This window comes from Dromaius novaehollandiae, chromosome 4 (assembly GCF_036370855.1).
Source record: "Dromaius novaehollandiae isolate bDroNov1 chromosome 4, bDroNov1.hap1, whole genome shotgun sequence".
Classification (NCBI taxonomy): Eukaryota; Metazoa; Chordata; class Aves; order Casuariiformes; family Dromaiidae; genus Dromaius; species Dromaius novaehollandiae.
This window is the reverse complement of record NC_088101.1, coordinates 86,789,048-86,800,357: the sequence shown is the minus strand read 5'-3', so window position 1 is coordinate 86,800,357 and position 11,310 is coordinate 86,789,048. Positions and strand designations below refer to the sequence as shown.

At 52.0% G+C, this 11,310-nt stretch overlaps 1 protein-coding gene across 6 annotated transcripts in view; it reads right to left on the bottom strand.

The window, feature by feature from the left end:
• Nucleotides 1–1,551: 1,551 nt before the first annotated feature.
• EXOC6B (exocyst complex component 6B) overlaps nucleotides 1,552–11,310 on the bottom strand; it is a 291,383-nt gene continuing 281,624 nt past the window's right edge. For all 6 annotated transcript variants that reach the window (XM_064511671.1, XM_064511672.1, XM_064511674.1 and 3 more), the window contains one exon: nucleotides 1,552–6,846. In XM_064511671.1, coding sequence (XP_064367741.1) covers nucleotides 6,720–6,846 — 127 coding nt within the window. In that variant the 3' untranslated portion in view covers nucleotides 1,552–6,719. The remainder of the gene's footprint in view (nucleotides 6,847–11,310) is intronic.

The following is an 11,310-nucleotide window of genomic DNA, read 5'->3' as shown; positions in this document are numbered from 1 at the left end:
GAGGGGCCCAGGCTGATCCTGAGGAGCATGAGAGAAGCTATCGCATGAGAGCAAGTGCGTATTGGACGTAAGCATGGGCCAGGGTCCTGCTCTGGTGCAGAACACGCACATGCCGGGGACCCACGAGCAGCACAACTAGGCTGAGTGGATGCGTGGGCTAGCTCAGTGCTAGTGTGATGGGGTGATGTGGGATGGGATGAAAGACGTGCTGTAGGATGGTGGAGGGCCAGGCCACCAGAAAGAAAAAAACCCCTTCCTTGAAAACCTCTCTGATTTTTAGCATCCTTGCTGATCCAGACACCCAAATTGGAGATGTTATCCTGGAGTGGCCACACTTAGCAGCACCAAGCACAGCTGGGCCTTTGTGGCCAACGCACCACCTACCAAAACCCCCCATGTTCTTGCACACGGCTATTGCCTTGCAGGAAAAAAAATCCCCCAAGTCCTTCATTCCTGCAGGCTATGCCAAAACACGCCGGTGCCCTGAGCCCAGCCACCAGACCCTCCCGGCAGGACACGCCAAATGTCCCCTTCGTCCCACCTTGAGTCACCTGTGAGTTCGGCCGGCTGGTGAGGAGCCCCCAGCTCAGCCCCACTCCAGCCCTGGCCCCGTGGAGATACCCCCAGCCAAGTTGCAGTCTCTGTTTATAATTATGCTTTGAGATTTCCCAGTTAGCCAGTTTTTAATTAGCACGTGTCACGTTGATTTTGTATCACTTTAATTTCCTAATCAAAATGGTACCAAGTCAAATGTCTTGCAGAAACCTAAGTCTACTGCGCATTCAGAGCCAGGGCTGGAAGATATTTGTGGAATCTAATATCCTAACGCAGTTAAGGCCAAAAAAAGACACTAATATAATCATCAAATTGCAAAGGATGACAAATACCATGAAAAAAACTATGCAATGTGAGAGGGCACAAAGATTTCCCATGCAAGGCTGAAGCCATCCCCCCTCTGCCTCCATGAACTGCCTCCCATGGTCTTTGCTCTGGCCTCCAAATCGTAATTCCTGCTCGGGATTATTTTCCCCATCTGCAGACATAGATGCAATCAATGAGAGCAAAACACACATTCCTTGAAGGCGGCTACTTACTTGGCTGAAGGTTTGGATTTAATCACGCTCGCTTATGGTAGAAAGCAATTAAAATAGGCACTGAATTAGGCAAAACTTGGCTTTAGCACACAAGACAGAGAGGGAAAGGGAGCCTGGGCTCATCGAAGGGTCGGTTGCTCCTGGGAAGAGCCCGTAGGGCAGGCAATAAAACGGAGCCTGGACCACGGTCTCCTCAGTCTTGCTCAACCCTCAATCCTGCTCAACCCGGCAAGCGCAGAAGCTTTGACTTGTCTTTTAGGGATTTAGGGATTTTCTCCGGCAGCGTTGCAATGGGGCATCACCTTGCAGAGGCAAATGGTTCCCGAGGCTCCAAATTTGGAGTTTTTGGAGTCCTGGATCCGCTCCGGTGCCGTCCCCTGCCACGTCCCCCCGAAACGGCAGCCGGCCCCGCGCCCCTCGGCAGCCCCGGTGCACAGAGCCACACGCAGCACAGGCGCTTATTTAAACAGTTATACGCTGTATTGTTTAATAGAAGTTACAATAGGATAAATGTACAGTTGCGATCAACATGCTAATTTCTAATGCAATTTAACCTGTAAACCATGCAGTCCGTATTTTTTTAAATCAGTCCATTTTTCTTTTTTTTAAATCAGTAGCTCTGCTAGTGAGTTTTAAGGAAAGAAAGAAAGAAAAAAGGTTCCCTTTAAAGTTAAACCTAATTTACTAAATTTTCCCCTTGTTGTGCAACGACTTGTGCAAAAAAAGCTGTTTTTCACCACATTAGTTTACAAAAATCACGCCCTCCCCCTACGCAAAAAAGAAAAAGGCAACACAAGCAGCCGGCGGGCACCGAGGGACGGGAGTGTGTGTGTGCACGCGCGTGTGTGCAATCAGGCCGATGATGGGACAAGCAAGGAGGGAGGGCGGACAGGACTCCCGATGAGGGACCTCGAATTACCGGCATTTTTTTACCACGTCTGGGCTCTCCATCACACCATGGCGTGGGTTTTTGGTGCAGAGAGGGGCTTAAACAGCAGCAGCAGCATGTGTTTCTGGGTGAAGGCTGTATCTGGGCATCGCAGAGATGTAGGTAACCAGGTGCAGAAAGCCCAAGCGGCCCAGACGTGCATCCCACCGCCCTGGCCAGGAGAGGGAAGGGAGAGGGACACCTGATGCTGCCTCCTCCAAAACTTCTAACACTGAAGGTATTTTGGGGGCGAAAAGGCTCCAAACCAGCAGTGAATGAAAGGGAAATGCCCAGTGGAGGTGAGCTGGAGAGGTAGGAAGGACCAGGGATGCAAAGGGGAGATGCTGTTGCCCCTCGAGGAGACCAGATGAGCCCCTCCACGGTTTGAACTCAACATAACAGCAAACCCACCACCCTTGAAGTTATGTCTGGTGGAGAAAGCATCACGCTAAAACCACCTCCACCTCGGGACTCGCTGACAACAGCCACGTCCACCCGTGGGACCACGCGGGACGAGGAGCCCACGAGCATCCCACCAAGCGAGCTGATGTCCGCCGGGGCGCTGCTCGTACCCGGGGTCTTTGGTGGCTCCCACGTCTCCAGCTAAGCCGCCGCTTTCCCCGTTGCCTCCCAGCATCTTGCAAACAGGTTGAGGACGGCATGGCAAAGCCCCCGCCCTCCACCCCGGCGCGGCAGCACGAAACAGCCACGTTTCGTCGAAGGGGAAGGAGAACGGGCCGCCGCGCGGAGCAGCGGCCGGCTTTTCCCCACGGAGAGCAGAGCTGCGGCTGGACTCGGAACAAAGTGCAAAACTGCTGAGAGCATCTGACTTGAACTCCAGCCCGAGAACAACCACAGCAACAACAACCACCACCTCTTCCTCTCTCGCACACACGCACACACGCTAAAGCCTAAAGCAGGACGTCCCCCGAATGCAAAGGTACGGCTTCGTCCGCAGGTTAGTGCATTAGAGACGTTACAGAAATCACTCCCAAGGCGGAGGCTGGCAGCGGCATGCCTTGCACAGCCCCGTACGGTTGCAGAGACACTAAGATGCACAGACGCCTCCCAGAAAGCCAAATTTTTCTTTTTTTCCCCCCATACTGGTGCTGAAATACATTTGCCAGGAGGTGGGGAGAGGGGGGAATAAGCTAGTCTTTTCTACGGCCACTGGCTTAAAAAACTAAGGGCCGTTCGTGTCTGTGCACAGATGGGTTAATAGCAGCATTACTTGTTTTGGGGGTTGCAAATCTGCTCTTACAGCAGGGGGTTCTGCCCCTGCCTCCCCCCACGTTACGAATTCATAGCAACAACTCATCCCTCCTAAGCAATACCATCCGTATCAGAGGATACCGATCATTAGTAAGAGATTTAGAGGGGATTTTAAATGTCTTCCAGGGCTTTTTAAGCAATCTGTTTAAAAGATTAATTTTATTTTGAAGGGATGGAACTGCATCTCTTGGAACAAAAAGTTAATTAGGAACAGAGCACCAAAATTCCATTTTTCATCCCCGTTATGTGACTTGCGGTTAGACGCTTGACCTCCCGAAATCAGAAACTCTCTGAATCTCTTACTTGGCCGGGACTCGCTTTCCCAGCAGAAAGTCCGGAGCGCTACGAGCCAGGAGTCCGCTCACACGATCCCGGCGCTCTGCACGGCTTCGCAGAGCAGCGCTTAAAAGAGCTTGGAAATCCATCCCGCTCCGGCACGGCGATCCCGCTTCCAGCCGTGCTTGGCATGGAGGGGCCAGAGAGGCCAGCCCCGGGTCGGGGAGGTCGGCACTGGCCGCAGCGCTCAAAGCAAGGTGCGCTCCCACGGCACGGCCCCTCTTCGCCTTCCTTCCCCGGCCGCGTCCCAGCAGCTAGCGTGGAGGGGAGGAAAAAAATCAAGGCTGCAAAGCCGCCGCCTTGCCCGGCAGCAAAGTCGGCAGCTGACAAATGCGATCAAAAATTGTGTTTGACAGTCTATCCTCCCACTAATAAAAACTGGAAATGCCAGAGTGCCTTATTTGTCATGCTTGCTGATGCTCGGTTACACCATCGCCAGCCTCTGTAGCAGCTTGATTCTCAAGTATTTTAAAGTGCTTGTTGCTATTTAATGGCCCTTAACGCAGGTGCCCTGTGGACTGAAGCTTCCTGTATTACTGTCGTCACTGGGTACCTCGGGCTTTGTTTCCATCTCTGTACTCCGGGTAGGACCTCGATCGCTCAGGGAGGCAGATGTGACTCTTCGAGCAGCCGATCCCGCCTGGCTTTGCCCCCGCTTCTCGCTTTGCCCCTCTCTCCCATGGTGGCACCAGCAGAAGATGGGAAGGAGGAATAAAGCACCCTGAGGTCCACGCTGCTCCATGGGACACATCTTGGCAGGGGCACCGAGAGCTTCCCCACGGCCAGCAAGACTCCTCGGCCAGGCGGTGAGGATGGGTCTCCTTCCTCTTCTCCGCAGTTGAGCTAAGCAGAGCTTCCTACCAGAGTCCAACAAGCTGAGTGATTTGTCATCCTCAACTGTGCAGCATTTGAGCCGCTAAGACACAGCTGAAGATCGCGCGAGCAAAGAAGGTCCCAGGCTGCGTCGGGCAGGCTGGGTCCAACACTCAGGTTCAGCTCTGGGCGCCCCGACGAGCTCAGGGCCACCCCACCACCGAGGAGCCACAGGGCTCTTCTCACCGGGGGGTGGAGGCTGACGGAGGCAGCCCTGCTTTCACTGTCACGGGGGTCCACTGGCCTTTTAGAGAGCAGAAAAGATGTCACCACTGGGGGATCAACCAAGTTTGCTTTTTCACTTGTGTCTGTCTTTAGAGAAAGCACTTGCTGGGTCGTGCCTGGATGTCTCCGCCGAGGCTAAGCTCTTCCTGGCCACCATGACAACCTTCCCTCACCTGCTGCTTCTTCCTCCATCCTTCTTGCACGTACTTCAAAGAGGCATTAAGCTGAAAGTACCCTCTGATCCCCCCCCAAAGAAAAGAACCATAAAGCCAACTTCCAACATTTGGTCTTCCCTCACATTAATGAAAATATCCCATCCACTGCTCCTCGTGTTTGGAGACTGCCGTGACAGGGCAACAGTTCATCGCTTCCAACGTGCCTATTCACTTCCAGGGTTAAGTACCATGTACCCTTATCAAAAAAAAATGTATTGCTGAGGAACGAGGAGGGAAAATAAAGCACCGTCCCCTTCGCGTATCCAGAGCTTGAGTATCGGAAGAGCTCCCCGGGCAAGAGCCACAAAGCAAAAAGTGCACAGGGTGAGAAAGAAAAGGGACTGAGTGCAGGAAGAAAGCGTAGCTACCGCTCTGCAAACGGATGCGTCACGACCTAAGAGCGTTCAAACCAGCCCTGCCCTTCCACAGCGTGAAAGGAGGTTAAGAAGAACAAACCTTGCTCCGAAGGTTAGAAAAGGTGCATCGACTTCCAGAAGTGATTTCAGGTGAGAGCTGACAACCCAGCACATTCAAACGATGTTAAAAAAAATGCTCACGTCTGTGCAGAAGCAGCGCTGCCAGGGTGGTTATGTACACACCGGAGACTTTAATTCCCTTCAACGGGGCACCAGGGCTTGGTGGGTGGGGGAACCGGCTGGATAAGCTTCCACCTGCAGTAATTACAGTCAGAAGGGTAAAGAAAAGATAAGGGCAAAAGTCCCCTCTCTCTGTAACGCGAACCCCATGATTAACGTCCCATTGATAGCATTAGGGTTGCCCTCAAAGGCTGTCTTGATTTGAGGGGATGACGTATGGGCACCTCCAGCGCAAAGAGGAGAATTTTGTCCTTGGGCACTTCTGAGCCGGCGGGAGTCGGATGCTGCTGCTGTCTCCAGTCGGGGCCATCCAGGGCCTTCACGCCGATTCCTTCGGGGAGAGCCGCGTTTGCCGCACAAGTCAGACCGGGGGAAGCAGAGGGACTTGACTCCATACTCGCTCTCTCTACACTTATTTAATGAGGCGGCTCTGGAGCCCTTTTACATTCATGCGGGTACAAAAGACAGCAGCAGGTCCGAGCGGTGCAGCTCAGCGCGCACCCGCTCCAAGCACTGCGGTTGCAGATGTGCACGAAGGGGCTGGGAGTGCAGCTCCAGCTGCTGCCTTCCTGCAAGGGATCTGCAAGCTAAGGTGGAAATCAGCCCTTACAGGAAAAAAAAAAAAAGAGAAAGGTTGGGAAATCAGTTTGCCCCTCTTTCTACACAAATCCAATATGCAAATCTGCAAGACAGGCTATAACAAGTGACCCTCTTCTAAACACGTGCTCGTTTTACCGGAGCCCGTGAAAAGAATGTGAAACCGTGGCTGCTCCCAATATATATCATTTTTGTTTTCATTTGTTCTGCAATTGAATAACTTAACAAAAGAAAGTCAAACTGATTCTTCAAATTTGGCTTACACACACCAAAAAAAAAAAAGTAGTCTGGGTGTGAACTTCTCTCTGAGCCTTCAGCTTTTACCCTCACTTTATAAACCCCTGAAAATAGGAGCTTATAATGGAGACTCCTGACCCCACCTTCACTGTACCAGCACAAACAGTGCCGCCCTTCTTCCCCAGGATTGTTTAACAAGGAACGTTTTGTCAGAAGGGTAGGTTTCATGAAGACTATACACGTGAATAAAAAAATACAGATATTCTCTTTGAACAAGAACGCCAAGTGCAGGCACGCGGCAGGCTGCCTGCAGCTCCCAGAGTCCCGTCTCGAGCGGCCGGTGCCCTCACGAGTGATGGCTGTTGATGAGGCTGCGGAGCTGTTTGGCCACCGTGTCTATGAGCTTCTGCTTGTCCCGTTCGTTCTTGCGGAACTGCGCGAACACGTTGTTCTTCCTGCTCGTGTCCCTCATCCTGCGCAGAGCAGAAAGAGCCGGTCAGGTTATGGCACGCGCCGTGCTCCGACACGCGGCACCCCGAGCCCACAGACGACCCCTGCATAAAGCCCGAGACTTGCCCTGCGCTTTGCTGATGGGAAGCTCTGCTCAGGGGGTACCGGGTACCCGACCTGCTGGGTCCTTCCAAAGTGACTATACTCAGGCCCTGCTAGGGAGAGAGGAGGTGACAGCGTCTCAAGGGTCTGTCCCCAATTTTTAGGACAGATGCGTGCAAAGAGGGGGACATCGAGCCACATATACACCTCTCCTTAGACAACATATCTGCTGTTTTGCTTTAAACCCCACAAATCACAGCCTACGTTGCTGCAGGGCGGCTGCCTCCGCTCACGAGCTGCTAAAGCCCTGGTTCACCCCTCCTTCCTTCAGAGCAGCTTTTGCTATGCTCCCGTGCCATCTTATTAAATGCTAAATGGCGATACTGTAATGTTAAGAGATCAATGGTGAAAGTGGCAGGAAATGAAAAATTTAGCGTCAAATCCACAGCATTAATGTTTATCATTTACAACGGTGCATTGCATGTGGCCAAGAGATGCAGCTTCTGCGGCAGCCGTAAAGTCTCGGCACTGTTAACTTAAAGCACTACACAGCGTTAAACCACAGGAATCCAGCGCTGGTTTCCCCAAATTACAAATCTTCTCAAGATTTGCATGTTTTTTTTCTCTTTAAATTGCAATTTAGCACACTAAGGAGCCCACTGGTCTCAACAAGTGCCCCGAGGGCTCCGGAAAGCCAAAGGAAAGAGGAGCCAGCGGCGGCACGGGATCGGGAGGCGAAACCGGGGCAGCTCCATCTCTGCAGCATGCAAAGCTCCAGCCTCATGCACGCTCGCGTCTGCAGCCGCATCCGCGGGGTGCCGCGGCCCGTCGCACGGGCGAAGCGTTAGCTGTCGCAGGCAGGCCACGGGCTGTGACCGGGCGACGGCCACCGCGAAAGCTGCAAAGGGAGACGGCCCCGAAAGGGTCGACCCTTCAACGGAGCAACGGCAGGTCCCAAAGGCAGCGGGCTCGGGACGTCCCGCCCGCTGGTTCTGAGAAGGCACCGCTTTTTTTATATAATACCGTAATTTGTAAATGATTTTCTCGTTAAATCAGATCTGGCAGAGGCAGACGGCTTTGGACGAGTCACACAAGTCTGCGTCTTCAGCTTTGGGTACCCAAACGAAGCCTCGCAGTGATTGGGAAATAGTCATGATAGTCCTTGGAAAGTTGGCAGTTCATCACATTAGGGGGTTTCGAGTTATCCAAGCACAAAACAAACCTCTTGAAACTTACTTAACAGATTAAAAAAAACCCAAGTTTTTTCATGCTTCAATCTTCCTAAAAAGAGCCAAAGGGAATCTGAAATGTTCCAAAAAACATCTAGGTTGGAACTGAAAACAAGGCTAACAACTTTATCCCAAAGGGTAATTTGCTAAAGTTATAAGTGCCCAAAGGCACAGGATTACAATGGAGCTGCTTTCCCAGTAGTAACAAGATAGCTTGGAGCAATTTTATTCAGCTGAATAAGTAATTTCTCTTTCTTTTTTTTCTTTTTAAGCCCAAGCAGGTTGCCAGTGGCTCCACTGCGAGAGCCGGGCAGCACGGACACCGACGGGAAGCGAGGTTTGCAAGGCACACAGATTATAGGTGGTGCAGCTTCACGAGTTTCAAAACTAATTGTCGTCACGTAAGCGTAACATCTATTCTTCACGCAGTTATGCAGCTCCAGTGGCACTCAAAACATTTTGCGGGGAAGGTGGGAAGCACTGTTGCTGCTTCCCAGGCTAGGCAGGGACATCGGACTCGCTCAAAGTCAACCCCTATCTTCAGATCCTCAGCCCAGTGCCACATCCCTTGCAGTGCTGCCAGCTATAGCAACACCCAATGGCCAAAAGTACTGATTTTTTTGCACATGTAACACCCACAGGTAATACGTGGGGTTACAGCAAAACCTCTCGGCCCTAAGACTTTTGCTCCCTCTCCTCCTGCGCAGCTTTCTTCCTTACAGCCCTTTGTGCCTGATCTCAAGGGAGCTGTTTAAGGCTGCAGGTGAGGAGCAGATTTATTCCCGTGAAACATTATTTTTTAAGAAAACAGGGTTGCGTGCAAGGAAATATCACCTTTGTGCTTTCTGCTGAATTATAAAGGAGTTGCATGGATAAAACTATGGATCAGGATGATGAAACGTTAAAGTCAGAGCATCCATTTGTGCTGCCAATAACCTGACTGTGATAGCTAACACAGGCGGGTGGACCTGCAAAAGTTGGAGCTAGCTCCCAACTTTCCCAGTATCTGGGAGGGAGTGAAGTTCCCGGTACCTCAGACCATCAATCCCCTGGGAATTTGCAGGTACTAAGGGCTGGATTTCCTCGCCTAGTGAAGCCACCTGCAGAAGAAGCCCAGGCGTATGGCCCGTGCCGAGGACCCCACTGCGGCAGAGCCCAGGCCGCCGCAGCAGCGTCCCGGGAGCGCAGGGACGTGCAGGCGAACGGCAGGCAGAAACCGGACGCGAGCCCTGGAAGAGGCCGAGCCTTCAGCTCCGATTACCGTTCGAGGAGACGCCGCGGGCTCCAGCCCCGCGGCCATCAAAGCTCTGCAGGCAGACACCGGGCCAGCGCAACCCGCTCGGTGTCAAAGGCAGGGCTGCTAGCTTAGGCGTCCAGCGCATAGGCAATTAGCTCTGCTTCCAGGAGCCGTGGAAAAGCATAGCGGGATTGCTGGCTGACATGCACGGCGGATGATGCAGTAAGATCATATTTTGTGACTTGACTTTGCCATGGTAAACAAATGCTGGTTAAGGGACATTTGGGGTCACGATGATTCTTTTAAAACCTGTGCCTTCCTTTGGACAGATTCCCCTGCAAAGTTTAATTGCTGCTGGGACCTGCGTTACCGGCCGCAGGCGGCCAGGCATCTTTCCTGGGGTCTGATGTCCAATTGCTAATCTTCAGGCCCCCTGAGCTACTCGATCTTATTAACCTCACTGTGTGCAAAAGGAATTGCACATCTACAGGCAAACATTAGATACACAGATACAGGCTTATAAGGACTGTACCAGCTATGAAGGAAAGTTTTACAAAACTGAAGAGTCAACTAACCCTTCAAAATAGGAGATCTGGCCGTCAGGCCATCAAGCAACGTCTGCATTAACTCTGCAGGCAGGAAGCCAGACGGCAGAAAGGCATATTTGTTCAGGGCTCACGTTGTTGGGTATCTCCTCGAAGGCTTGGAGTGCAAGCGGAGCAAGTCTGTGCGTGCCTGCAAGCCAGCGGGTAGACGTACCCTCAAGTTGGTGGTTCAAAAGGCGTTTCTCTTGGTGACAGCGTTGGCACAAGCTGCTCCCGGCCTCCTCAGTTGTGCTACTACGGACGTTTGGGAGGGTCACCTGGGCACCAGTGTCATGGACCCAAGCTGGATGAAAAAATACTCTTCCAAAATCCCGGCACAACTGAGGACTAGCCCTGGGTGGGAAGGGCACAAGTCGGCCCCGCAGGCTCGGTCTGGGACCACGGCCTCCATCTGTAGAGCTGCCGTCACGGCCAGAAGGCCTGTTTTGGTCCCGATCCCTGAACTCGAGCCCGTTTCTTTTCCAACATTTGGCTACAGGGAGCGCCTGATCTTTCAGTAGCTGGATGGCACTGTCACAGACAGGGCTTTGGATCAGGACGCCAAGAATATCAGCTTTAAAACAGAGAGGCAGTGTTTCTGAGCAGCTAAGAAGTTCTTTGGAGGTTCAACACTTCCACTTCTTAAAGCTTGTGCCTGCAGAGCCCTAGGACAACTAGATCCACTTTTGTACTGTCGTCCCTATGTACTAGCTTAAGAATTAAAAGCAGAAGGGAGTGGGAAAGCTCAATGCTGTCCCCACCCCTGTCAACAGACACCGCCTCAAATGGAGTCAAGCTTTGTTTAAATTAATCTATAAGAAAAAAAGCAACACAGTAAAAGCTCCTCTTTTAGTTGTAAGTAGTGCATTTGAGACGATAAAGTTACCGGCGGGAACCGTTTCAAAGACAGCTTGCATTTAGATCATTTAGTGCTCCATTTAAATCAAACAATAAAGTCATTGCAAGGTGAAGGTAAAAGCCCAAGCAAGCAGCATACTTACACTCGTGATATCCTATGAGAGATGTGTGATTAGGAAAAGAGATAATCATGAAAACAAGTTAAAAAACGAACCAGTGGATCAGAATTTCATGTCGTCCTGTTGGCAAAGCTAGTTACGTACAGATAGGGTTGGGGATCTGCTCTCCACGTTTGGAGAGGAGCTCACGTGCCTAGAGTTAATGCCCGGTCCAGCGCAGGGTCTCAGGTGTCCCCGGGTGACCAGACCCTTTGGCAACCAAAAAGGGTGAGATGGAGCCGGCCTTGGGCTATACAGAGAATCCCCAATGTGTCTGAAGCCCGATCGGGGACGGAAACGAGCTGGCACGAGCACGCCC